This window comes from Trichoderma gamsii, assembly GCF_001481775.2.
Source record: "Trichoderma gamsii strain T6085 chromosome Unknown Scaffold_41.2, whole genome shotgun sequence".
NCBI classification, from domain to species: domain Eukaryota; kingdom Fungi; phylum Ascomycota; class Sordariomycetes; order Hypocreales; family Hypocreaceae; genus Trichoderma; species Trichoderma gamsii.
In genome coordinates this window covers 3,046-30,372 of record NW_020171378.1, presented here as the reverse complement: position 1 = coordinate 30,372, position 27,327 = coordinate 3,046, and the positions used below count along the sequence as shown (strand labels likewise).

The following is a 27,327-nucleotide window of genomic DNA, read 5'->3' as shown; positions in this document are numbered from 1 at the left end:
TCAGGAGCTGAAGCGTCTACGGCTCTACCTTTTATGCTAGAGCAAATCCTACTATCATCCGGAACCAGTAGCGCTTTACATCGCTGTAACTTTCTTTAACAGGTGAACTTTACGCTTCAATCAATATATACTAAAATTACTTAGGCCTAGATAGGTTTAGCTATCTGGGCGTATTTGAAGTATATATAAGCGTATTTGGGGGTTCCATTGTGCTACCCAGGACCCCGCCTAGCGCTACTTTAAAGCAGAACATTCAGTTCCCAGCTACTGTCCCCGCCACATAACCAAACAATAGTAGGCAGTGTGATAAACTGTACACTAGAGAGTTAGTAATACAAGGGATTACCAAGGGATAAACCTAGAGTTTAGTTCTAGGCTTATATTAGTAGATTAGTTAGGAAATCTAATAAGTAATATAAGTAATAGTAAATAATATTACTAGATAGTAAGTAGTGTAAAGTGTGTTATAATTTTGATTTTATATTAATAATTAGTTATTTAAGTTATTCAAATAAGTATAGAGAAATAAACTTATATATTTAATCAGGCGAAAGCGTGAGAGCTTGATTGTGCATTACAAATGTCCTCCCTCGCCCCATACCCCAAATTCCGTACCGTACTTTTAGCCTCCCCCTGCACTTTTCCCAACGCAAGATCTCCGAAAAAAGCCACCTGAATCACGGTCAACCAATTTCACGACGTATTCACTTGACCTGTTCCCGTTTGTACTGCGATGAAGGAGAGAGTCCCGCGAACACGCGCTTCGCTGGCATGCGAGAGCTGCCAACGGCGCAAGGTGAAGGTGAGACTCAGCGGCTCCTTCACTTGAGAAGGAAGGCACACGGTGGCTAACATGCAGCTTTTCCATCACAGTGCGACGCCCAGAAGAGTCCAGCGGGCTCGAAATGCACACCTTGTCAGCAATTGGACATTCCTTGTAGCGTGGACCCGACTGGCGACAGGCGCAAGGCTGGCTCACGGAAGCACGTTGAGACATTGGAGCGACGCATCCTGGAACTTGAGAAGCTCCTTCAACAACCGACGCAACATGGTCCACATAGCCAAGACTCGTCGGAAGACACATCGGACAGTCATTTGAACAGCGCCACGGCCCCGAGCACTCCTGATCCTCGCATGACCCCGGGCGCGAGTCCACGTGCATTCCACCAGCGAACAGGCCTTGTGGATACTGCAGAGGAAGAACTCTCGCAGAATAGAACCAATACAGGCATCACGTCCTTTCTGTCATCATGTGCTTCAGTGGGTGAAAGGAGCAGCGAGATGGGCGCCGGGGCTGATGGTTCGACGTCACAGAACTATCCAATGTCGTCTGCGACAATACACCTTCACCGCCATCATCACCACCAGGCTTGTCCGAGGACTGACGAACCTGCTGACTTGGGCATTGCAATCGACACTGATACGATTCAAGTCAAATGCCGCTTACTTCAATCATTCTTCAGGTACCAGCCCCTGTGGGTCGACGCAGTGGACGAGAAGCTCTTCTGGCAGCATCGCGAAAGCCGCCAACCGTCCATGTGGTATTCCAACTTTCTCGAAGCCGTCATGCTGGCCTCTGCAACTAGACTCAGCAGCTCCCGCTACGTGCGTTCCTTGGGAGACCAGTATGCTTCGCAAGCAAAGGCAGACATTGTGCTCGCGCTGGATCATCCGTCGGCGGCTTCCGTACAGGGCTTCTTGATGCTAAGTGAGTACGAGGTGTCCCAGAATCGGGAAGGCTTAGGTTGGCACTTTTGCGGTAAGTCCAGATACAATATCGTATGAAACTACTACTGTACCACTCTGACTAATGTGCAAACAAAACACAGGAATCGCGTGTCGAATGCTGATCGAGCTCGGTCTACACAAGTCTTCAGACACATCCGAGAATGGGGAAACAATACAGGTGAATCACGCTCAATTCCACCTTCTCGGGGCGTGTATCGCCTTGGAGGGTATCTGGTGCGTGTATTTAGGTCGTCCGAGCTCAATATCGCAGCGAATTCTGCAAACAGCCGCTATAGCATACAAGCAATATCGAGGGACTCCTTCTGCCACGCTGGCTGCCTGGATGGGCTTCTCGACGCACATGGCGGATATCTGCGAGGTCCTGAACAGCAGCCGCCCTTTGACTCCCGATGCGAAGTCCCACCTTGCGCAACTCAACGTTGACCTGCGAAAGTGGATGAAGGCTTTACCGCCTTGCTTTGTGTATGACGAGTCAAACATTGCAGACCTTGACCCGGCAGCCTATACGTTGCAGTTGCAATACTGCAAAGTCCAGATCCTCGTCTATCAAGCCTCATGTGACAGCGGCGGAGCTGTCGAGGCATGTCGTAGTCGAGGCTATGAAGCAGCATGTCGCATTGTTCGCCTACTATTGATCTATCGCCAGATCCATGGCACCGAGCGGATACGCTCCGCCATGCTCGATGCAGTCATCCTCGCCTTGGACGTCCTCGTCGAGGAATTCCTCCGGCACCCTAGTCACGTCGGCACACAGACGCGTGAGATTAAATGGCTGCGCCTGGCAATCGAAAATATGACGGAAATAGACCTACATTTCCCCATCGTCGGTCGCACGCTCGTCTCACTAGCAGTGACTGTTGCAGGGACGCCACTTGCGCCTCTGTTCGAAGCCGTGGCGGCTTGTGCGGCTGGCTCGGGCTTGCTACCCTCCCCAACAGGGAAAGACACAGAGCAAATGATTAATAGTCACAGGACGTTCGAAGATGCATCAACACTCCTGGATCAGTGCACCACTGGTGACCTAGATCAGCTGGATCCTTTCCTGTTCAGCTGGGCCGATTATGCAGCGGGAAGTAGCTGAACATTTACTCCTGAAGAGGCACCAATTGCAGCTTGAAGGGGTCAATAGCTGACTTCATATCTCTGAACGGGAAGCGAACTCCTCTCCCTAAGGTACAGTTAATAATGAAGATAATAACATCTTGTATAAAATTTATTTTAAAACTTTAAATCATAAAATGACACCTATGGACATGCGTTTCATGGCTAGAATAACATAAACCTCCTTCGTATCTCTTTGACATTACGACCAGAGGCTTGTCTTCTAATTCCAAATAAATAGCGAGGGGGTATATAACAGGATAAAACATGAACTTAACCTTCTAAAAAAGAAATTATACTTAGAATAAGCTTATGTTTATAAAGAATATTCCACAAATATATAATAATGAAGGAATTAATATTATAAATGCAAATAATATAGGTAATAATACTGTTTAACAGAATGACATTAATTGATTAAAATGTATTCTAGGAAAAGATGCTCTAACTCAAATGGGGTGGGGGGGGGAATAAATACCATTATTGAACTTTTTATACCTAAAGTTAAACTAGATAATAGTTCATCCACAAAAGAACTAGTTAATAATTCTCTCAAGGCAAAATATTCTAATGATACTATTCATTCTATATTTAATACATTAGCATAAAGAGAATTTAATAAATTATTCAGATTAGAAAGAGGTGTCTATTTGACATATGTGATTGGTCGTAGGTTTGACGGATCTCTTGAACTTTATTACGAGCAACGCGTGGCTTTCCGATGGCATGGACTGTCATGCATGAGGTAGACAAGGCGTAATGGTGGCCTGGTAGTATTTATTTGCGTTCGTGCAGCCAGTTGTTATTATCAGTTGGGCAATTTGACAGTAGATCTGAGAAGTCTATCCTCGCAAAGCTCAGTTTGTCCTCTTGAATTGAGCCTGTTTTCGCCGTGGGGCAGGACTTGCGACGAGGCAGCCTAAATTTCGCTTCTACAAGTAGCTGGGCGTTCAGCCTCCGCGTCCTCGTCCCATCCGTCGCGCTGATCCTTGGGAATGCGGATGAATAGGACGGCTAGGATCATGGCTGCAGCGGCCATCCCAATCCCAAGATACAACGCATTTCGATACCCTTGAATACGGTCACGGCCACCGTCATTGGTATGCGCCTCGACTGTTCCCGCGAACCCGAGTCCTGTGCTGAGCCCGTACGATAACAAGGTCCCTATCAAGGATCCCGCAATGCCCTGCTCATGCCTCTTCACTGTGTTGCTTGCAATGATCTGCGCAGCCGTGAACAAGAAGTCTGGTCCAAAAGCAGTGAAGATCAGTGCAGGGAACATTTGGGCCCAGTAGGTTTGTTGCTCGTGCATCGTTGCAATCAGGACCAAGGCTGCTATGGAAGCAAGAGACCCCACAGCCATGATATATTCTGCTGCCACGTACCTGATCACCTTTGCACTGATCACGGCTGCAGCTGCACCGCAGACCGCTAAAGTCGCGAACGCCGCAGCGTTGGAGAGGAGAGTGTAGTGACGAACTTCAAGGTTCCAGACACTCATGTACCAGATGACGATGCCCACACTCATGAAGGAAAGGAAAGATGAGACGATCATGACGCTGAAGGACGGTGCGCTCCATATGTCAAAGGGTAGGATAGGGACTGTTGCAAATTTCCACTCCCAAATCGCGAATGCAACGAAGTGGAGGATAGACACGATGAGCAGCGCATACTCATACGGCTCCTCCCAGCCTATGACCGGGGCTTGGCTGTCGTGAACGATTCCGAATCAGCACTTTCCCTGGAAAGGATCATTCCGCTAACAGGATGTCGGCTTGACTCACTTCCAGACAAAGTTGAATAGCACAAGTCCACCGACTCCGAGGTACGACCCGACATAGTCGATGTGTCCGCCTTTGTCGAAGACCTCGGGCTCTCCAGGTACAACAACGGCGAATAGTGTGAAAACAACTGCCCCCAGTATAGCTCTATCATTCGAGTCAGAACCCCATGCCCCAAGGTGAGAATCCTTTCTGTCAGACAGCGGAGCGAAGGTGCAGAATGGTCATCCGAAAGGCCCTCACTCACAAGCAGAAGAACAGCCACTTCCACGGAAGCAACTGCACGAACAACCCGGCCATTAGACTGCCCAACGTCGCGCCCATGGGAGCCGTGGCTCCAAAGAAACCAACAGTGATGTTCCGCGTCCTCCCCGGTGGGAACGTGATTGTGAGCAAAGCGATTGCGTTTGGCACGATCAGAGCACCACCGATCCCGCTGAGAGCGCGCATGACTGACAGCGTGATCACGCTTCTCATGAAACCCGAGACTAGATGGAAGATGACCCAGATTACAGCAGCAGCGACTACTGTATTCTTGTGGCCGTAGACAGCACCAAGTCGACCACCCATGAGCACAAACGCGCCCTGAGTCAACCTGCGTTACGTTCCAATTTTAGATCTGCACTCATTGACAGGAACAGCCGAGCCGAGCGACATGTTCGACAGGGGCGAGCGAGTACGTACGGGTACGATGCAACTATCCAAGCCGACTCGGCCGGTGTGGCACCAACACGCTTGCCAATCTCCAGTCCGCCGTTGATACCTGCTCCGTACGGGATCATCTATTCGAGGTCAGCCAGCGAACAGGCCGAGGCTAGTCGTGCTGTTACACGAGGTGATATCGACCGCACCTGCACAAGCTGTGTCAACACAATGGCGGCAGAAATGAGAGCATCGCGAGATCTTCTCGGTTTTGGTACTTGATCACTCAAGTTTGGCGCCGGAGAACTATCCATTGTATCGTTTCCGACTGTTTTGTCGACTTCGCTCATCGCGATGGTAATACTGGTCCTATCGATAACTGCGGTAGAGGTGATGCGGTGGAGAGAAAGGAATTCATGAGAATGTAATGGCCAATAGCTTGACTGCTAAGTCTGACGATGGTGAGAATACCCAGCATCTTGGTCTTAAAATAGTGTCCCATGCATATAGGCCGATGAGGCAGGAGAATGTAACCGCGTCGCGGGTAAAATCTCCGGGGCACAGAGGTGCAACACCCCGGCAGGCAGGAACCTTTCAGCCAATCCACAGTGTACTAAGCCTGCACCACTCAGTTCGTAGACACGCCTTGAGGTGGTAAGTTAGGGTGTGTTAATACATTGGCTATGCCTAAAGCTCCCTGAAAAAGTGAAAGTACCGCTAACCTGCGCACTAACATGGCTACCTCACGGGGTAGCATGCTTCAAGCAGCGAGAACGCAACGCAGAGCATTTGTTCACATCTGATCTGCTCATGTAAGTCACATTTCAAATAGTGGTACTCAGCTAGGCTAATAGTCCTTTGTATATGATTTGCCTATACAGCTCAGAAGTGTTTGCTTTGTCCCTGATTGTCTGAGTTCCAAGTCCAAAGCATTGTCTCTGGTCGTCTCTCGGAAACTACTGCCGTAAAAGGGGCCTAGCCGGACAGCTGTGTTGCAAGGGCGCTTTCCCCAAAAGAGAATGGTCTGAGATGCCTACATTGTGTTCAATGTTGGAAATACTATTGCCTGAGTTTTAAGGGTAGCTTCTGGGATGTTTGCCAGCTCGAAGTGCGGAACATGTATCCGTATTGACCGAGCCTGTTGAATCAATCGCGCGATGAATGTTACCTCGTAGTGCGGAACATGTATCCGGACTGCCTGAGCTTGTGGAGTCGGACTAGGGATACTGTCCACATGAATGCGTGCAACCCGGAGCTCCGGGTTCCCGGGCTCACCGTACATGCCGCAGGCTGCGTACGCCGGTGTCTAAGTGGAAACTTACCAAACTTTAATTGGACTTCTTGCCAGTATCCACGCTGAGTACGCATGCGATCTTTGCCGGCTTACTGAGGTACCTTGTACCGTGTGTATTACACTAAGGCCTGCTTTGGACACGAGGAAGTGTGATGGTCACATGCATCGCGTGGCCACGTAATGTTAACGTGATGTGGAACAGTCTACGTACGTTCCAGAGGCAAATTGATACGCGATGTTAAGTAGTTTCGGAGATGCAATTGTAGCTTGACACGTCGCATACATATGAGCTGCAACAAGAAAGCTACATCCCTTCCCAGCAAGGTGTTTCAGTCCACTGTGAGAGGCGATGCACGTTCGTTAGGTTAGGGCCTAGGTGGCTTCTTAGACGCACCTAAAATGCCTGCGGATCTAATGACCCTCACAGTCCTTTAGGAATACTTTGACGGTAATCACTTATTTTCTACGTAGATCCAGTTCCTTGTGGCTATTACAACAATTCAATTGACCGCATCACTGAGTCCATCAGCTCAAAGAAACGGTGTGTAGAAAGTCGCTGATGTGCTTTGCGATTTCAGCTGGCTTCTCCATTGGCGACCAATGCCCCGCCTCAATTTCGACTTTCTTGAGCTGAGGCAAAAGACCCTGCCGCGCAGCCCTCTCTGTACCCTCCGGCGTGCAGACTGCGTCCCGAGTACACGAGATATAAAGGCACGGCGCCTCGATCTGGAGCTTCTCTCGGGGTATCGTGGCGTCCGACTTCAGCTGGACGTTCCACGCAACAGCTTTATATGACTGTAGCGCGGAGGCAAAGCCACCAGCCTGAAATTGACCCTTGAAATGAGCTTGCCACTCGGATTCTTGCGCGTACTTCTTGAGAGGTACCTCCTCGGTGCCCAGCAGAAAGTCTTGCATGGCATTAGGCTCGCAGAAGATCTTCCTCATCCAATCCTCAACGTCACCATGCAAGGCTTGCCACATTCGATCTAGTCGGCTCTCAATTATGCCAGCAGCATTAGGCGTTAAGAAAAACTCCCAATAGGCAAATTGCGGGTAGCCGAAAATTTGCTGAGTATGGGAGTTGAAGGCAGAAAGGTCGAACAATTCATTTTGGGGAACCATGTAGCCAACGTTCAGAAGAACGAGTCCACGCAGGATGTGCCCGTGGTGGAGAAAAGTGCGCTGTGCAAGGACACTGCCCCAGTCATGGCCGATGATGACCGCATTGCTAACAGATTCAGCAGCCAGGATATCTGTTATATCTTCAGCCTGGCCGCTGTATGAGTAGAGGTTGGTATCGGTCGGCTTGTCGGTGCCGGCGTAGCCTAGGCAATCAGGGACGATGATCCGATTTGGTATGTTGCCCAATGCGCTGATGACCCGGGACCATAGATGAGAAGAGTCAGGGAAGCCGTGCAGGAACAGCAAAGCTGGCACCTTGCCCGAAATCTCAGCTGGGGGCGAAACATAATATGTGTACTTAAGGGACCGCTTTGTGACCAGGCTCTTTCGCGTGAAGCTTTCCATAATGCAAAAGTCACGAGCAGCTACTCCAATTGGGATCCTAGGGGCCTCTGACTCCAATGCATTCTGGCACTTAGGCATCTTTATTACGGCGAAGCGGAAACATTACCCGAGTGCAAACATGGCCATGGCTGATGTGTCCGGAACTAGTTTAGACAAATACTCTTGTCTAGACAACAAGTGCTTACCTTATTAAAACAGTGCTATATCAGGAATTCCTGCGAGCCACGGAAATGCTTTAGCCTCGTCGGTATCGCCGGTCATCTGATCCATTGTCCATTTCATATAGACGAATTCGTTCTTCATAACTCTAGCCTTTGGCAAATTTGGCAAATTAGGACCAGAGTATTAACTACTATTAATCTTTCAGCAAGATGGAACAGAAAAACAACTTCAGAGTTGTAATCGGAGGTAGTGGTCTTGCTGGCCTCGCGCTGGCGAACATGCTGCAGCTTTACGGCATAGACTTTGTCTTGCTTGAAGCAAAGCCGGAGATCATTCCGAAAGAAGGCACTGGGTCTACACTTCTGCCCCATGCGACGCGGATCCTTGATCAACTTGGTTTGTACGATAAGGTCCTAGCACTAAGCTTTCCGATTGACACGCATGTCTGTCGAGACGGTTCTGGGAGGCTCATTCGCCAAATTCGAGGCGTGAAACAGACCATAATAGATAGGTATCATTTTCTCCAATGGTTGAAGCAAACCTCAAGCTGATTTTGATATGCAAACAGACACGGGTATCCAATTCTGTGCTTGGACATCCAGGGTCTTCTACAGACTTTGTATGATAATATTCAGGACAAGAGGAACATCATCACCGAGAAGGAGATTCAGCATATCCGCGTATCTCAGGGAGGTGTCATCGTCCGAACCGCCGATGGATCGTCCTACAATGGTGACGTCATTGTTGGCACAGATGGAAGCGAAAGTACCATCAAAGACGAGATGTTGCGGATTAGGAACGAGGTGTCGCCTGAGCGGTTCTCAGACGAGCAAAACAGTACGTTCAGACCGGACATCTCCCCTAGGTTATGAAACAGAGGATCTGATAGCTCCGGCAAACAGGCACGACACAAAATTACTTTTACTTTTCAGGGGCATCAGAGCCTTGCGAAGGTGTTGAACTCGGAATAAGAACGTCAGTACTTGGCGACCACGGAGCCCTGATTGTCGATTGCGGCCCTGAGGGCCGTCTGCACTGGCACTCTTTCATCAGGCTCGGGAGCTTGACTGGCAAGATCAAGGGCCCGTATTTGTCTGAAAAGGCCAGGAAAGAGGCTCTTCGTATCATTGGACATGACAAAATCACGCCGGATATAAGCTTCCAGCAGGTTCTTGACCGCACGATTTTATCCACTGCGACATCCTCAAAGGACTACGTTTCCGGCACCGACTTTCACCAGCGCATCATCACACTAGGGGAAGTTGCACACAAGGTCAGTCATTGACTCAAGTCTGCCCGTTGACCACATACTGACGCTGCTAGATGCTTCCTATTACTGGCTTTGGTGAAGGTGCCTGCATTGAGTTTGGAGCAATTCTGGCCAACGCGCTTCGTGATATCCAAACCTCCTCACGAGGCCGCAAGCCTACACTCGTGCAAATTGAACACTCGTTAGCTGCAGCTAAGATAAACTGTCTGAAGAAGTTGAAGCAACTGAAGGAGCATGTACCTAGTCATGAGCAGTCATATGGCTTCGCCACACCTCTCTATCGGTTTGCACCACTGCAAGTTCCACAGGCAGTCATCGATGATTCCATGATCTACAGCCTTTCTCACAGCATCCAGCTCGCGGAGGGGCTACATGATGCAAAACCAGCTTCAAGACCACGGCTTGTCCCATACAAGGATGAGCTGCTTAGAGCCCCGAAGGCATCCGGCATACAGAAGTGGTATTGGATAGCCATCTACGTGCTCATTGCTGGCATTTGCTATCATGGAATGTGGGTGCAGCCTGGGTGGTTTGGTCTCTGGGAACATCTCAGTACTATCCTCGAGACCGGAGAATTTCCTTACAGCTCCGGCTTCCCTCTCAAACGCGTCTACACTGGCAACAAGACGATCGATAACATATTCATATACTTGGCAGCAGTCTTTATGTCGGGGCTGAAGGACTGGAATCCGTCGTTTCGGTTCCTGAATCTCTATTTCGAGGGGAGTCTGGTTCAGCACCTTGCGGTCTGGACAACCGAGGCATACCGTAGAGGAAACCAATATACGCTTCTAGCGATGTGAGTCTCAGAAGCACATCCATTGTGGTATCTTTCTAACCCTACGCAGAGTTCCTGTCTGGTTCGCACTCTCCCAATTTGCTGGCACGGGAATTTACATGCCGTTGTACTATGCAGTCTACACCTTCGTGTCCGCACCCGAAAGCTACTGGTGGCCGCTTCATCGTGAGGTCCCACTCAAGTATGCACAATCGTTGCTGTGGGCAGTTCTTGTCGGGTTCGGGTTGCCGACAGTTGCATTATTCATCCGCTGGGAAGATCCGTTCACCCTGCAAAACGTCAACGCCATCTGGCAACTGTCGCCAGTGTATGTTCCCCTTCTCTGCACTACACTCGCCTACTTGGATCCACATCCAAAGACGAGACCAAATCAGTGGTCTCAGGAGCCGCTTGGGATAATGCCTGATATTCGACATCTCAAACGCCTTTATCTCATTACTGGCATTATCGGATTGACCTTTCACGTCTCATGCTTTGTAAAAGTCATACTCGACCCCATCCTGACCTTGTCCTCTGTCTTTCTGCCTGATTTCGCCCCAGGACAGCGAAGCTTGGGCGAGGCCGTCAAGTACATGTTCCTTATTGACATCTGGGCGATGGACGTGGCCACCTATATTTGGACGTGCCAAGCTGTCTGGGACTTAAAGCGCGTCGGCCGCACAGATGCAAACGTCCTGAAAGCTGCGGCTCTCATTGCCGCAGGCAATGTCATTCTCGGGCCTGGTGCCACTTTATGCGCCGTATGGTATTGGAGGGAGGACCAGCTTGCTCGGTTGAACTTCAAATGAGAAATACCCTCGACTTACATATAGTCTCATAGGAACCCTACCCAAGAGCCCATTGCAGGACTTGCGGCGTAGCGCGTCCAGACAACCAGACACAACGCCAGACTTCTTTGAATCACTGAAGATCTGGAAACTATCTTCTAGCTAGGTAATGAGTGTCCTTAATATACTTTTCCATCTCCTCATTGATTCCTTCATGATTCCCTTGGATCAGTGTTGCTTGGTTGGCTCAGTACTGATCATGGTGATCGCAGTGATCACTACTGATCAGTGTAGGGTTGGTTGCTGAGTCAGGTGTCAGATCTTTGACCCATACACCATCTTGGAGTTCCCATGTTCCAATGATGTTGATTGGCTGCGGCGATGGGGGTCGGGTGGGGTAGGTCGTATGACGACGACCCTCGTCGTTGGTTTGTGACATTGATCTACTACTCCATCCCAAGAATAGGGGTGTGCACGTGATGTGGTGGACCCGTACGCGGTATGTGTCCCATTGCACGGGCTGGGTAGCCCGGGGCCCTTTACATATTTTAAGAAAAGTACCTTATATTTTACTTTAAGGTACTTTTTACTATATGAGTGTAGGCAAAGGGTGCATGTATGAAAACATGTCTCAATTATGAAGTTCATAGACTTTCAAGCTCTAACCCGCGGGCTCATTTATCGCCCAATCATGTCTGCAATTGGAAGCATGAGGTAACCTTATTTGTGAATGTGTCAAATAAGGGAAGTGAACAATAGAGGTTGAATTGATTGTATTGAAAGGTCTTAATTATTCTAGGAGAAGTCGGGAGGCAGGACCTCTTATATATGTAAAATCTATGTGGTCCTCGTAGCCAGATCGGACTAGCGTTTCCTTGTTCAACAGAATGCGCCGTGCATGGATTCGAATCCAGCAGTTCGACCACCGGATGTGGACAAAACTGGGCGCTGCTGATAACCCACAAGTTGCAATGCATTGGCTCGTCTGTCAGATCAAAGAAAGCTGGACTGATCGCCAAAGGAGTTGGCAACGTCCACCATAGAGAAGGTAAAAGATCGAGCATCATCATTCGTACCTAGACCGGCTATACTTCGTACAGTACCATGCAGTTCAGGAATAACTTTTATTGAGCCTCTGACTACCAATCGTTGGTCAAAAACTGGACGTCCGTTTAATCAACATCCGCTACTGAAGATCCTTTGAAGGACAGTGGGTAGTCGCTGCCAAACATTTGGAGCGGCGTGACCCAACCCGCCTTATCTCCGTGATCTTCCTCTGCGAGAATTTTGCACGCCATTGCTGTTGCCTGCGCGGTGAGGACATATCCGTTCGCCATGCGGAGAATTGACTTCTTCTTGGACCCGTCTGCCGACGACACGATGGCAACGGCCTGGTACGGCGTTGCATCAAGCTGCTCGGTGGTAGGGCCGAAAGGCAGAGTACTAGCCTCGGCAGTAGGGATGGGCTCGCCAGACTTATGAATGAAGGTCCGGATATTAGAAATCCCAGGGAACTTCCACAAAGTATACAGCTGCGGGTCGCCCGTTGGCGGCGCGATGAGCTCACCCCTGCCGTCGTTGAAGTCGACCGTGATGGTGTTGTTGAAGTCATTTTGGACGAGTTTGCCACCAACACGCTTCTGGAGGTGCTCGATAGTAAAGGACCGGATTGTCTCGATAGTTCCTCTGGTCAAAGGTCCATTCATATCGAGAACCTGGTCTACATGGGTGGCGTTGGGGGTGCGCTTAAGGACATGGCCCACAAGACAGTCCATGAAGACTTCAGCAACGCCTCCGCCGCCGGGCAGGAGGATCACCCCGGCATCTCTGGCAGCCTGGTCCCGCTTCTCTGCGGCCGCAAACGAAAAGGTTTCTGCGGCAAGATCGGCATAGTGGACGCCATTGCGGATGCAGCCGTCCATGAGACTGCCGGCAGTCTTGAAGTAGGGCCCGGCAGCATTGAAGACGACGGTGAATCCCTTGATGGCCTCGTCAATCTCTGCCGGCGACTCTAGCGAAAAGACCTTGGAGCCGACGCTGAGAGCGTCGGCCTTGGCTTGCACCTTGTCAGCGGATCGCCCACCGACGACAAAATAGAGGCCGAGCTTGACCATTTCTTCGGCTGCCAGGCCACCGGTATAGCCAGTGACACCATAGAGCATAATTTTGGGAGCCATGGCTACCGAAAGGCCGAATGGGGTACTATTCTTGGTTGAGACAAAATGATAGAGCTTATGATAGCTAGAGGCTCGTTGTAGAGGATGGGAGGGATTGCAGCGAAGGCCTTTGCTGGAGGAAGTATGGGCTGATGTTATCGGTTGACTAGAGGGTCTTATGTGAGGAATCTCGCTTCTACATCTACCACGATCTTAGATGGTAGCTTATAAATCTTTAAGCTTTATAAGCACTGAGGTTTATCATATAGAGTATTTCAAATCATTTTTATAGACAATTTAGCGTAGCCTCAAAGGGGTTAAGAGAGGCTTGGAGCGTGTAGTGTCGGTATGTTGAGACCCAGTATTCCAACCACGAGTTCTTCTTCCAACCCGATGTAACTTCGGGCAGTTAAGCCAGAGCCGATTTTGAAAGACAAGGACCAATTACGAGAGCTGGCTGGGGCCTAAGTTCGGATGAATAATGCCAATCGAGTGGAGTATTAAGCATGATGAAATTAGAAGACAACATGAGGATTCTCGTTGTCATCCTTCGATTTGCTTTCAGACGGGATTGGCAGATGCATATAGCTGCAAGCGACAAGTGAAACTCTTTTGTCCTCCGCGCTAGCCACTGGAATAGAAAGGCAACATCGGTGGTCAGTGATGTGCTTATAAATCTCTCCTCAACTACGCTCATCATCGTGGAGTTTTGCCGACTTGTGACACGAGATGGTAAGACAAATGGAATGGCATCATTCTAGATCTAGATATCAACGACACCAAATGGGCAGATGAAGTGTGACGCTGGTCTTTTATCTGAATTTCAACATCAGGGTGACCTTGGAACAGGGCAGTGCCTCTGGTTTCTAGGCCACTACATTATACGTGCAGCTTACAAAGCTAATCTCTGGCGCTCTGTTGGAAACATTGTCCACGTAAAGTGGTGACCCCGAATTGCTTATAAGCAGTTCAATTCGCCTTGTTGAGGAGGTTCTTATGCAATTTGCTGTTCAGCCGTCACAAAAGCATAAACATATTCTATTTGCGCATCATCACCATCGTCAACGTCATTCGTCATTCATGCCATGTCACAAGTACTTGCTGTCTTTGGCGCCACTGGCCAACAAGGTGGATCGGTGGTGAAGTTCGTTCGCGACGATCTAGAGCTCTCGAGCAAGTACAAGATCCGCGCCATTACCCGCCACGTAGATTCAGACAAGGCCAAAGCCCTCAAAAGCCACGTGGAAGTCGTCAGGGCTGATTTCGCAGACCTGGCCTCCGTGGGGAAAGCACTCGAAGGAGTCAATGCCGTATTCCTCATGAATGCACCGTACTTGGGCGATAATGCATTCGAGGACGAACTACAGAGCCTGAAGAAAATTGCCGACATCGCATTAGAAAAAGGTGTCGAGTTTCTCATCTACAGCAGCTTGCCATCTCCCGCCAAGATCAGCAACGGCAAATACAAGACCATCGCGGCATTTGACGCCAAGGCTGAAGTGGAAGCCTACATCCGCACTCTACCTATCCGGAGCGCCTTCTACCGCCCGGCGTCCTTCATGGAGAACCTTAACCCTTCAACTTTTCTGGCGCCTGTAAAATCCGAGGACGGAACATGGGTGATTACGCGCCCGCACCCGCCGACGGTGCGCTACTCGCTCATCGCCGCCGCGATGGACACGGGGAAGTTTGTGGGCGGGATGCTCGCCGCTCCGCTAGACGAGATGTCCGGACGGGCCATCAGTGCGGCGCAAGGTCTGTACAGCTTGAAGGAGATCATGGCCAGCCTGGAGAAGGCGACAGGGAAGACGTTCGTGTACAAGCAAATGCCCGTGGAGGAGTTTCGCGCGTCGATGCCCTTTGCGGGGGACATGTTCACGGATGTGTTTGGATACTATGAGGAGTTTGGATATTTCGGGCCAGACACGGAGAAAATCATAGAGGAAGACAGGAAAGTGGCAAAGGGGACATTGACATCGTTGGATGAGTGGCTCGCGGCGAATCCTGGAATGTACGACTGAGAACATTAAGGTTTTTGGAGGACCGGCTGATAAAGTTATCATTAGAGTCACGATGAGATAGTACGAGAAAAGTCTCGATTGGGAGACGTTCGTGCTATACCGAGGAAAATGTCGCATGCCAGAGCGAGCTCTACCGACTGTGAACTGAGACTGAACAAAGGCCTCTAGCTCGCCAAATCTTCATCCCCAACCTTGACATCATTAAAATGTCAAATTCAATTTAGAATCAAGATCCTCACCATAATACAGAGCTGCCCCTGAGTTAAGATTTTAGATCAGAGTGACTAACCTTCCGTGCTAAAAAGAAATGCCACTACTAAACCAAGAGATCGGTAACCTCGAGACCATACGGAGTAATGCTGATCTGACAGCAGAGGGATCCACATGTTCGGAACTCCGCGTACATTGATTGCTAAGCTTAGCTGGCTCGAAATTCCCTGCTCTCTGTACTGCGACAGACCGGAGACGACTTTCATGCACGTCTACTGTCTCCTTCCATAGCAGTCGGCCAAGTCGATAGAGACTAAGAGCCAGCTCGAATGATATGATGCACTGTGCGCACCACAACCTCCCTAGCCATGATAGTTGAGTCTCCGTGATAGCGTAAGCCTGTCACCGGCCCTGTGCATACCTTTCGCGACATGTTTGGCGCTGGAATATTATGGTGCCGGGCACGGCTTGGTCAAATTTTACACTGAATTTGGCCTCTATGCGAAGCCCCTACGCTGAAACCAAGTGACTTTGCCAGTAATTTGAAGTGCCTCTCTGCTGTAAATCTGCTGTTAATCCCCCATAAGTTACGTTGACCTGATTCGCCGGCGATGTTGCGGTTTTCATTACCGTTATTTGCTACGAATTAGGCAATTGTTGTGTTTCAGTCGCATGTAACCGGTTTACAGAGTAAATGTGAATGCCTGTGATGGTCCTCTCGAACTCTGAGTACGAGTTGCGCGTCGAGCTCATTGGCCTCAGTGTTGCTGACACGAGCGCTCGAGACAATTCCGCGATGTCATCCGTCGAGCCCTTCCTAATCCTCGACTCCTGAGCGCTGATTATGGTCTACTCCATGAGGATCGTCGTGAGGCTATGCAGCTACACTGAAGTCTAAAATATTGCTGTAATTTGAAGGTCACTCACGACGCCAGGACGTCGATCGTCAGCTCGGTGCGAAATGTCTATAACATCGTAGCTACGCCATCTGTACAAAATGATAATAAAGTCGTCCCGAAATCACCTTCGAAGAATTATTCACAATACAGTCATAATCCAACAACTTACTTCGTATCATATGCAATTCGCTAAAAATGGACCTTCTACCAACTTTTACCAACAAAAGAATATAGCGGCCATGTACAACTCACTTTATCCTCACGCTGGCCACCTCCATGATCTCTCTTGCCAAGACCTACGCCTTCTGCATCAGGCAAGAGACATCACCTATTAATTCTATCTCAACGAAATAGACGATGCTTAGCAGGACCCTAATAAGGCAAGGCAGAGTAAAACAGAGCAAGATCTCAGGAATCAATGTTTCACCATAGCTCTGCAGGAAGGAATTTCCGAAGACGACACCTGGGGTCGCTCCTACCAATGATAGACAATCTCCACGTCAGTCTTCGCAATCCGCTGGTATACATCGTCGAGCGCGGCCACGACATCCTGAGGAAGCGGTCCTGCTTCGATGGAATCCATGTTCGTTTCCAGTTGAGACAAGCTGCCCGCCCCAAGGATGATCCCATCACCCGCCTCGCCGGTCAATGCGCTGTGATGTGCACACCATCGCAGAGCGGCGTCGTGTCCCCCAATACCATGTGCCGTGGCGGTGGCCAACGCCTTCTCTGTGGCAGCCTGAACTCCTGGTTGATTATACTTCTGGGCATACCAGTCGCCTAGCCAAGTCTGTGGGAAGATTATGTCAAACATCTAGTTGTTGATTGAGAATAGAACTCAGGAATACTTACGGAAGCATCGTAACGACCGCCTGGTCGAGCGTTCTTGTGGTTACCAGCGAAGAAACCAGCAGCAGCGGGACTGGTAACGAGCACATGTCAACTGAGACCTGCAAGAAAGAAGAATTCTCTGGAGGACTGACCTATAAGCATAAAAGCTCATGCCATATTTCCTGAGCGCGGGGAACAAATCCTTCTCAGCGCCGCGTACAATTGGGTTGTAATGGCCCTGGTAAACCGAGGGTCGCACCCATTTGTTCTCATCGCAAATCTGAATGAGTTGCGTGACCTCTTCAACAGAAAGGTTGGAGATGCCCCAGTAGCGGAACTTGCCCTCCGTGTATGCCTGGTTCAATGCCTCGCAAGTCTCCTCGAATGGTACCGTACGGTCTCTTTGATGGAGGTAGAGGATATTCAGTTGCTTCACCTTCAGTCTTTCCAGAGAGACGTCGATAGCCTTGAGGATAGTCTCTCGTTTGTGAGATCCGGCCGTATCAGAGAGGACCTTCGTGTCCAGCAGGAATCGATCGCCAGCCTTGGCTTCACCCAGTCGAGGTTCGCAGCTGCCCGGGGCATGTACCGAATAACCCTGAGCCGAGTCGATTTGACGATGTCCACGAGCATAGAAGGCATCGAAGACGGCCTTAAGCTGTTCCTGAGTGTCGAAGCGAACCACTGGGTCACGCTTCGAGTCGCCCACCTGATCCGAGAGAGCTTAGCGTTCAGGACAGAATAGCAGTGGCTATGACATGACTCACATTACCTGATCCAAAAATGATCTTGGGCGGATATTTAGCCATGTTGCAGTGGATTGTTGGTTGAAGCCTTGAGACTTGAGAGTGGATGCAGAATAGCAGGTATGAGCGTTTTGTGTGTCTATGTTTAGTCAGGTGAATTTATCGATGAATGGAAACAAGATGCTGTATATATAGTTAACGAGAAAGGCAAGCTCTCTGCCTAACCTCTAATAAATACATTTTATGAGCCGGCAGGCAGCGCCAAGATTTACCGGTGCAGATTGTGAAAAGGCATACACCCAAACTCCGAAGTAGCTTTATGCTAGTCCATCCCATTCTGGTAAGTCGCCAAGGCCTACCTGGGGATTTGAGGCAGACATAAGGCGAGCTATTATTGCTTGCTTTCAAACTGGCTATTCGGAAACTGGAGTGACGTATGAAGTAAAGTTGGGTACAATCGTAGAGCAAGTCACAGATCTCTAATTGCTTCAAAACATCGGAGATACGCTTTGATCTGTGCATTTTTGGTTGAAATGACTGAGGACTATACCAAAGCTCTTTGGACGAGAATTGAAAGACAGACAGAATTTTTGCAAATGTGTGACACAAAAATTCCAATGTCGAGTAAGCGCGCCGGATCTTCCGTAGACTCGGTTTGTTGACCTTACCTATCACCGCTTCCTTGATTAGGATACCATCTAACCCTTGAATAAGTCTTTGTAGGGATGAGCCGTTGAAATCTTTCTCCAATCTACATAGCCGAGCCTCCTTTATGGTGATGGCTTGACACAAGTATCGCGCCGGCTATAGACCAAAGCTCCAGTCTCTATGGAACTCGGGGTACCGGGTTTAAAAAGGCGACATTTATATTATGGAGCATCAATGCATGCATACATAGTAGTAAGCATTAACCCCACTATTAATGTAGACCACTACGCTCATGCAGCATTGCTTAGTGCAGTAAATCTATTCGGAGACAAGATCAGGACTGCGGCAATCTGGCAAGCCTTGTCGCTCGGAACGACCGAAACCGCGATCCTACAGTTGCCTTAAGTCACCCCTAGTTTCTCCCATATCTTGTCACGACGGCGCCATGCTGCCGACAACCGACAACCTTGCTCTCCTAGCAGTAATAAGATAGCACTCTTTCGATGAAAGACAGTACCTCTATTGGGGCAGTGCAGGTACTCTTGTGGGTGTTATTTGCGGTGGAAATAATATTAGCTGGGTTGTGACAATCCGGTCCCTAGATCCTAGGTTATTGTTATAGGGTAGGGGGTTCCCAAGGGATAGATATATGTGTCTATATTAGCAGAGAGGATAAGATATTTATTATTAAGTATATTATATAGTTACTTAGTTAATAAATAAAGTATAACCTATATTTAATACTATTATTGTTACGACCTGACCTCTTAAGGCCCTGACGAACAGTACATACCCCGGAAGAACTACAGAATAAATGACTAATAATAAGAGGAGCGACGCCTAAGAACGCTCCCTATATAAGAGCGATATACACTAGCGCTCTATAGTCTATAAGGAGCGATAGGCAACTGCACTCCCTATAAAATAACTTACTATATAAGTTAAATAGAATACACTTATTAAATAGCTTAAATAATTAGTTATTAATAATATAATAGTATTAAATATAGGTTAAACTCTATTTATTAACTAAGTAACTATATAATATACTTAATAATAAATATCCTATCCCACCTGCTAATATAGACATATATATTTATCCCTTAGGAATCCCTTACCCTATAATAATAACCTAAGACCTAGGGACTGGATTATTTATTAATAACTCTTATTTAAATGGATACTATATTTAATAATTAAGTAATAATAAAAATAAGTAATAAAGCAGGATCCTTTGCTAACCTTAAGGCAGCTATTTAAAACATTATTAATAATAATAAAGACATTACTATAAAGGAACTTAACTAGGAATAGCTTAGACTTAATAACCTTAAATAATACCTTTAAGATCTATATAAATAAAATATATACCTTAATAAGCTTATTAATAAGAAAAAGGAACCTATTATAATTAAAAATAAAATAAAAGAATAATTAAGTAAGGAAGAAAGAGAAATCCTAAAGCTTAAATAACTAGGACTATTTATAGGAAAAACTAAAGAGCTTTGCCTATTTATTATAAATATATAATACTACCTATATTACTTTCTTAAAACACTAGAAAAGGAAAAAGCAAAAGTAGCCTTTGCAGTAACTTACCTTAAAAGAACTGCATAAAATTAATTTTAACTTATATTAAAAGACTATAAGACTAATAGGCCTAAGGGCACTAAGAGAAATAAAATAATAGAAATTTACCTTAATTATTAAATATTTAAAAATTAACTTACTAAAATATTTTTAAACCTAGGAGAATAAAGAATCTTAGAAAATAAAATAGCTAAACTTAAATAATAAAGGAAATATTTTATTTATATTATTAAGTTTAATAAAATAGCCACTTAACTTAAATAGGAAGAAAAATCCCTTAAGAAAATTTTCTATAATAGCCTTAAATATAAAGTTAAGGAAAAAGTCTATAAACACTAGAAAAAAAAAATAACCTTAGCCTAGTTTTAATAAAAAGCTATTAACGTAAATAACTTACTATATAAACTCCGCTTAAAAAAAAACACTAGAAATAATAAGAAAATATAAAAACATTAAAATAAAAACTATTATATAAATGTAATGTCTTAACCTATACTATTGTACTTAGGTATAGGGTAGGTTCCTAATCTATAAACTAAGGCGTTGGTTTATGTTGGCAGAGAGATGCGAGGGATTTAATGAGCAGAGTAATTACATAGCTAATAAGGTTATAAATAACTAATCTAATTGTTATCTAAAAGTGCTATATTAATAACTAACTATTTAAGTTTTATTTAATAAGCGTAATAAATAGTCTTATATAGTAAGTTATTTTAAGTGGCTTACTTTATAATGTACTAATGTTATTAGTAAGCCTAGCACCTTAGTGTTATAGGCTTACTCCCTTAGTGCTTTTTTCTGCGGTAAGCCCTTTCCTTAGGATATAATTGGTTGTCTCTTCTAAGAATTATCCGGAGTATGTATTTTTTAGACCTTATATTATTAGTTTATAATATAATGCCCCTCTTCTGTTAGTCTTATCCCTAAGGCCTAAAGTATATAAGTCCTAAACTGCCTATTTTATTTAGTAAGTAGTTTTAATCCTTTTATTATACCTAGAGGTATTACTAAGTTTTCTTAGCTAAGTCCCGGAAAGTTTACTTAGAATTGCAAGGCTTATGCATTAGTAATTAATACTATTAGTTTATTAGTTATGCCTTATTCTTTGTGTAATGCTTATGGGTTATTATATAAGATAGCGCTTGGGTATAATAAGTGTTTGGAGTGTATTTATAGAGGTAGAATATGCGATGGGAATAGTATTTCTTTAGCGGCTGATAAGTTTTTATTTTTTAAAGAGTATGGTTTTTATATTTAACTCTTTTTTAGCTTAATGTTTAGCCGCTAAGAAAGAAAAATTAAATGCTAAGGAATATTAGGCTAAGTAAGAATTGCTTTAATAATAATAAAAATTAATAAAGTATTAATAATAAATAATATTATTATCTTAATTAATAAATAAGAGTTTTGCGCAATTATTATGTCTCTGTAAATAATATTTATAGATAAATATGCGGGGTAAGTAAATGCTTTATAAGGGTGCTTAGTCTTTTAATAAATTAGATAAGCTTAAGTGTGCTAAGTTAGAGGCGGTAGCAGAGGTATAGTTTAATAGCGGCGTTAATGTAATTAATTAGAATGCGGTGTTTGCTAATTTAGGTTTATTAATCTTACTAAATGGAGAAACTTCTTTATTAGCTCCTAAGAGTTAAAGTGTTTTATTAGTTCCTATGAGTTTTCTAAGTCTAAGTATCTTTTCTATTTAATAAAGTACTTAACTTTATTTATATTAGAGTTTTAGCGTATAGTAAGTATATTTTTAATTTTATATTCTTTTTATTAATCTTTAATAATAATTTTATTTAAAATGGGTCTTCTAGTGTTTTTATTAACTTATGCTTTTTTAAGTTATAATATATAGAATACTAAAATTCGGAGTTTTATAGTGTCTGGTAGAGCTAGTTTATAGTTTACTTCTTTAATTTACTTAAGGATTTTATAAGGTTTTATTTTTTTAATGTTAAGTTTATTACTTAGCTTATTTATTTTAATGTTTAGTAATTTATAGCCTTGTGAATGTTATAGTATATAAACTATATCTCCCTTTTAAAGAATTAGTCCTATAATTCTGTCTTAGTTTATATATTTCTTTATTTAATCTTAAATTACTTTAAGTTATCTGTGTATTTCTTAATGTAAGTTAATTATTATTTCTGCTGTGAGTTAAGCTTTTTTAGAGTTGGGTCTGTCCCGTGGTGGTTTAAATGCTTCTAGTGTAAATCTATAGTTAATATAAAAGGGGGTAATCCCTGTGGATTTTAAAGGTGTGCTATTATAGTATAATTAGGCTATTGGTAATTTTTTTACTTAATTATCTTGCGTGAAGTTAATATAGTAGTGTAAGTAAGCTTTAATAATTTAGTTAATGTGTTTTATTTATCTGTTTATTTAAGGATGGTATATAGTATTTAATTTATGGTTTATTCTTAATTTAGCTATAAGTTTTTACTAAAATTTAAAAGTAAATGTTTATTCTTTATTTAATATTATTTCTTTTAATAGTTTATATTCTATAGTGATTATTTTTATATATATATAAGTAAGTTCTTCTGCTGTGTGTAATTTATTATATAGTATAAAGTATATTTGCTTTAATAGGCAGTAAACTAATATAAATATATTATTATACTTAACTTTAGTGAGTGGTTTAATAGATAGGGGTAAATTAGTAATATGGTTAAAAGTAATTAATTCCTATAGTTATTTTAGTACTAGTAGCGGTTATATTCTTTTATATAGCTTATGTCTTTTATTTTTTATTTATTAGTATATATTATAATGTAATATAATATGTTATATATATGCTTTAAGTCCTTTAATATTATAGTATATGAGGACCTAATTATATATCTTTCTAATGCCTTTATGTCTATGTAATGGATGTTTATAAATATATTTAATTACTTTTCTTTATAGTTCTTTGGGTACCTATAATTTACTATTTTATTTTAGGTATCCTGCGTCTAAAGTAATGTTTTTTAAATAGTTTTTGTTTAAGTAGTTCTTTATATATTCCTTAATTTCTTTAAGTATTAAATTATTTTCTAATACTTTGAATATTACGTTAATGTGAACTTATTTAATATTCCCTTTATTATTATACTATAGTGTGACAAACCGTACACTAGATAGTTAGTAATACAAGGGCTTCCTAAGGGATAAACCTAGAGTTTAGTTCTGGGTTTATGTTAGCGGAGCGATTAGGAGATCTTCGGGTAATATAAATAGTAATAATAAATGTTATTAAATAGTAAGTAGTGTAAAGCGTGTTATAATCTTAATTCTGTGTTAATAACTGGCTATTTAAGTTATTTAAATAAGCGTGGAGAAGTAAACTTATATATTTAGTTAGTCTAGACGGGATTAAGGGAATGTTTCTCGATTTAATTGAGGATTGTTATTTATTTTATTAATCTTATAGTGGATTAAGAAGTTAATTCTTAATCCGGCTTTAATTGGTTGCCTAGTCCTAAGTTAATCCAGTTCCGCTTACCCTATAGGCCTATTATCACGACTATAAGTGTTAGGTTGTGATATAATACTCCCCTCCTATTAGTCTTGTCCTTAAAACCTTAGTTATTTAAGTATAAGTATTTACTCTAGCCTTTCTTACCTTATTATTAGTTTTCTTTGTTCTTTTATTATCTAAATATGCATATATTAATAGTTATAATAGGTGTTTAAAAAAAGCCTTATCCTAAGACAGAGCGTCGTAATGTTCTTTTAAAGATTATCTTATCTTATTCTATTAAAATAAAAAATTACACTTATTATTTAAATAAGAAGAAATATTATTTCCCTAAATATTAAATATTTAAAGAGGATTTTACTTAGTGTACTGAGTGTGTAAAGGATAATAAATCTTTATGTAATGCTTACCCTTTTACTACTGCTTAACTATAGAAAATTACTTCCCTTTATGCTTAGTTTAAGGATGAGTTAGAGGCAGCGGAGGAATAATAGAAAGCTGTTGATGCTAAAATTAAGTGTATTAGGAAATAGAAATGACTGTGGTTAGAAAAAATGACTTATGCTATTGCGTAAGGGATTAATAATTTAGAGGAGTTGGAGCGGGTTAAGTGTAAGGAGCAGGAAGCGGAGGCTGTTTGTTAGGCTGCTTTATTAGCGCTTAATTCTACCGTTAGCCTGTCTTAGTCTGTTAATGCTGTTAATTAGTTGTCCTTTAATTTGGACCTGTTGTTATTTTTACCCCTAGAGACTGGTGAAATTCCCGCAGAATTATTTAAGCGTTCCTCTTGAGTTCTTTTTCTGGAACCTAAGAGTCCTTACTGGAATTATATCCTTTTTATTTTGCGAGGTATTCCTATTCTCCTGTTTCTTTATTTATTTATATGTGAAGTAGCTTTTTAATTTTATATTTTTCTTTAATGTCTTAGATAATAATTTTATTTATAATTAATTCGCCTATTTCTTTATCCACTAGTGCTTTCTTAAGTAGTAATATATAGAAAACGGCTGTTTTTAACCTTATGTTTTCAGGTAAGTCTAGTTTATAATTAACTTCGCTAATTTTCTTTAAAATTTTAAATAGTCTAAGTTTTCTAAAATTTAATTTATTACTTAGCCTATTTGTTCTGATGTTTGGCAATTTTTTGTTGCGTGAATGTTATAGTAGGTAGACTATGTCTCCCTCCTAAAGGGTTAGTCCCTTAATCCTTGTTCTGTGATGAACCGTACACTAGATAGTTAGTAATACAAGGGCTTCCCAAGGGATAAACCTAGAGTTTAGTTCTGGGTTTATGTTAGCGGAGCGATTAGGAGATCTTTGGGCAATGTAAATAGTAATAATAAATGTTATTAGATAGTAAGCAGTATAGAGCGTGTTGTAATCTTAATTCTGTGTTAATAACTAGCTATTTAAGTTATTTAAATGAGCGTAGAGAAGTAAACTTATATATTTAGTTGGCTGGATGTCCTTGGTGTATTTGACGATTGAGTTCATTGAGTCGCACTTAATATACTTGATGATAGATTCTATTGAGTAGTGTTTAATTGGTGGAATGGATATATGTTCTTCCGTTCTGGCCTACCCGGTAGGCCCCTAGTCGCGACCATAAGTATTGGGTTGTGACACAATGCTCCCCTCCTGTTAGTCTTGCCCTTAAGACCTTATCCTTAAATCCGTTTCTTCCCCACTATCCTATAAGTGCTATTCTTACTTCCTTTATTCTTTTCTCTAGCTAATAAAATAGCTAGTGTTAAATGCAAGCATTCTGAATTTTCTTAAGTCCTGCAGTGTAACGCGCTTAAGCATTTTATCTTACTTATGCCACTAGTAATAAAGTCTTATTTATTCTGTGAGAAGCGCGGTTTTTAATGTCTTATGTTTAAGTTAAACTCACTGCGTTATTCTTCTTATGTTCATTCTTAACAATCTAATTATAAAGCTTTTGGCTTATTAGCGACTTAGTTGCGAAAGATAGTAATAAAGGGCGCTAATATTAATTTTAAATTAGATAAGGCGGAGGAGGCCTAGCTAAAGGCTGGTGAACGCGTGAAGTGTCTTTATACTTAAAAGAAGGAGTGGTCTGAAAAGATAAAAAGAGTGATTGAGCGGGGAATTAATAACTTAGAGGAATTGGAATGTGTTAAGTGTAAGGAGCGCGAAGCGGAGGCTGTCTGTTAGGCTGCCCTATTAGCGCCTAATTCTACTGTCGGGCCGTCCCAGTCCGTTAACGCTGTTAATTGGTTATCCTTTAATTTAGACCTGTTGTTATTTTTACCCTTAGAGACTAGTGAAATTCCTGCAGAATTATCTAAGTGTTTCTCTTAAGTTCTTTTTCTAAAACCTAAGAATCTTTACTGGAATTATATCCTTTTTATTTTGTGAGATATTCCTATTCTCTTATTTCTTTATTTATTTATATGTGAAGTAATTTTTTAATTTTATATTCTTTTTTAATATCTTAGATAATAATTTTGTTTATAATTAATTCGCTTATTTTTTTATTTACTAGTGCTTTTTTAAGTAGTAATATATAAAAGATAGCTATTTTTAACCTTATATTTTTAGGTAAGTCTAGTTTATAGTTAACTTCGCTAATTTTCTTTAGAATTTTAAATAGTTTAAGTTTTCTAAAATTTAATTTATTACTTAGCTTATTTATTCTAATATTTAGTAATTTTTTATTATGTGAATGTTATAGTAAGTAAATTATATCTCCCTCTTAAAGGGTTAGTCCCTTAATCCTTATTCAGTTAGCATATTCCTTTATGCGCTGCCTAAAGAATTTAAGTTAAACTTTAAGTTCTTCCTATAATCAGATTATATTTTCCGCAAGAATGCGTATATTATCTGCGTTTAAGCTATTGCAAGGTGGCCTATAGGCTTCCGGTGTAAACCTATAGTTAGCGTAGAATAGTGTAACTCTTATAGTTTCTATTATAAAGCTATTATATTACATCTAAGCAATTAATAATATTTTAACCTAGTTATTTTATTAGAGGTTAATGTAATATTGTAAGTATACTTTAATAACTTAATTTATTTATTTTATTTATTTGTTTATTTATAGATGGAACGCAGTGCTTAGCTTATAATAGGTTTTAAGTTTAGCTATTAATTCTTATTAGAATTTAAATGTAAAGGTATTTCCTTTATTTAATATAATCTCTTTTAGTATTTTATATTTAGTAAATATATATTTTATATAAAGATACACTAAGTTTTTTACTGTGTGCGATTTCTTATATAGTAAGAAGTATACTTACTTTAAGAGCTTATTTATAACCATAAAAATACTATTAAATTATTTTCCGGTTAGTGGATCCTTTAACTTAGGCAAGTTAGTAATATGGTTAAATATAATAGTGTTCCAGTTTCTTTCCGGAACTAGGGTTAATTATAATATTCCATATAGCCAATGCCTTTTATCTTTTATCTTCTTATATATATTGCATTTCTTAATAACTTCTAAGATTTTATTCTTTATTCTTAGAAATTTATAATAGCATATAGCGTGGTTTTAAGTGGTATAGACACCACAGTGTGCTGCTGTAATTATACTGTGATATAAGTCTTAGATTGCTTTTAATTGCAATTCCAGTGGTACCTAGATTTTTCCTTCCTATTTTAGCAAGCCTTCTTTAATAGTTGCTTCTTCCGGGAGTTCT

The 27,327-nt window shown here is 42.7% G+C and overlaps 7 protein-coding genes across 7 annotated transcripts; 3 read left to right on the top strand and 4 right to left on the bottom strand.

Moving 5' to 3' along the window:
- Positions 1-733: 733 nt before the first annotated feature.
- On the top strand, positions 734-2,830 carry TGAM01_v208961 (hypothetical protein; the record flags this gene model as incomplete). The annotated part of the gene is made up of 3 exons (XM_024550449.1): positions 734-802; positions 874-1,759; positions 1,830-2,830. The coding sequence occupies 3 exons, from the start codon at positions 734-736 to the stop codon at positions 2,828-2,830; spliced, it is 1,956 nt and encodes a 651-aa protein (XP_024404783.1).
- Positions 2,831-3,769: 939 nt separating this feature from the next.
- TGAM01_v208960 (hypothetical protein) lies at positions 3,770-5,587 on the bottom strand (the record flags this gene model as incomplete). The annotated part of the gene is made up of 5 exons (XM_018807441.2): positions 3,770-4,559; positions 4,635-4,823; positions 4,879-5,226; positions 5,316-5,413; positions 5,483-5,587. 5 exons carry the CDS (start codon positions 5,585-5,587, stop codon positions 3,770-3,772), a joined length of 1,530 nt encoding a protein of 509 aa, XP_018659428.2.
- Positions 5,588-7,092: 1,505 nt separating this feature from the next.
- On the bottom strand, positions 7,093-8,094 carry TGAM01_v208959 (hypothetical protein; the record flags this gene model as incomplete). Its single annotated transcript, XM_018807442.1, has 1 exon — positions 7,093-8,094. The coding sequence occupies one exon, from the start codon at positions 8,092-8,094 to the stop codon at positions 7,093-7,095; it is 1,002 nt and encodes a 333-aa protein (XP_018659429.1).
- Positions 8,095-8,465: 371 nt separating this feature from the next.
- On the top strand, positions 8,466-11,113 carry TGAM01_v208958 (hypothetical protein; the record flags this gene model as incomplete). Its single annotated transcript, XM_018807443.1, has 5 exons — positions 8,466-8,656; positions 8,825-9,093; positions 9,189-9,529; positions 9,580-10,325; positions 10,375-11,113. 5 exons carry the CDS (start codon positions 8,466-8,468, stop codon positions 11,111-11,113), a joined length of 2,286 nt encoding a protein of 761 aa, XP_018659430.1.
- A 1,151-nt stretch (positions 11,114-12,264) lies between these two features.
- TGAM01_v208957 (hypothetical protein) lies at positions 12,265-13,269 on the bottom strand (the record flags this gene model as incomplete). The annotated part of the gene is made up of 1 exon (XM_018807444.1): positions 12,265-13,269. The coding sequence occupies one exon, from the start codon at positions 13,267-13,269 to the stop codon at positions 12,265-12,267; it is 1,005 nt and encodes a 334-aa protein (XP_018659431.1).
- A 1,064-nt stretch (positions 13,270-14,333) lies between these two features.
- Positions 14,334-15,269, top strand: TGAM01_v208956 (hypothetical protein; the record flags this gene model as incomplete). Its single annotated transcript, XM_018807445.1, has 1 exon — positions 14,334-15,269. One exon carries the CDS (start codon positions 14,334-14,336, stop codon positions 15,267-15,269), a length of 936 nt encoding a protein of 311 aa, XP_018659432.1.
- Positions 15,270-16,853: 1,584 nt separating this feature from the next.
- Positions 16,854-18,018, bottom strand: TGAM01_v208955 (aflatoxin B1 aldehyde reductase member 2; the record flags this gene model as incomplete). The annotated part of the gene is made up of 4 exons (XM_018807446.1): positions 16,854-17,168; positions 17,231-17,300; positions 17,362-17,918; positions 17,977-18,018. The coding sequence occupies 4 exons, from the start codon at positions 18,016-18,018 to the stop codon at positions 16,854-16,856; spliced, it is 984 nt and encodes a 327-aa protein (XP_018659433.1).
- Between the last annotated feature and the right edge of the window lie 9,309 nt (positions 18,019-27,327).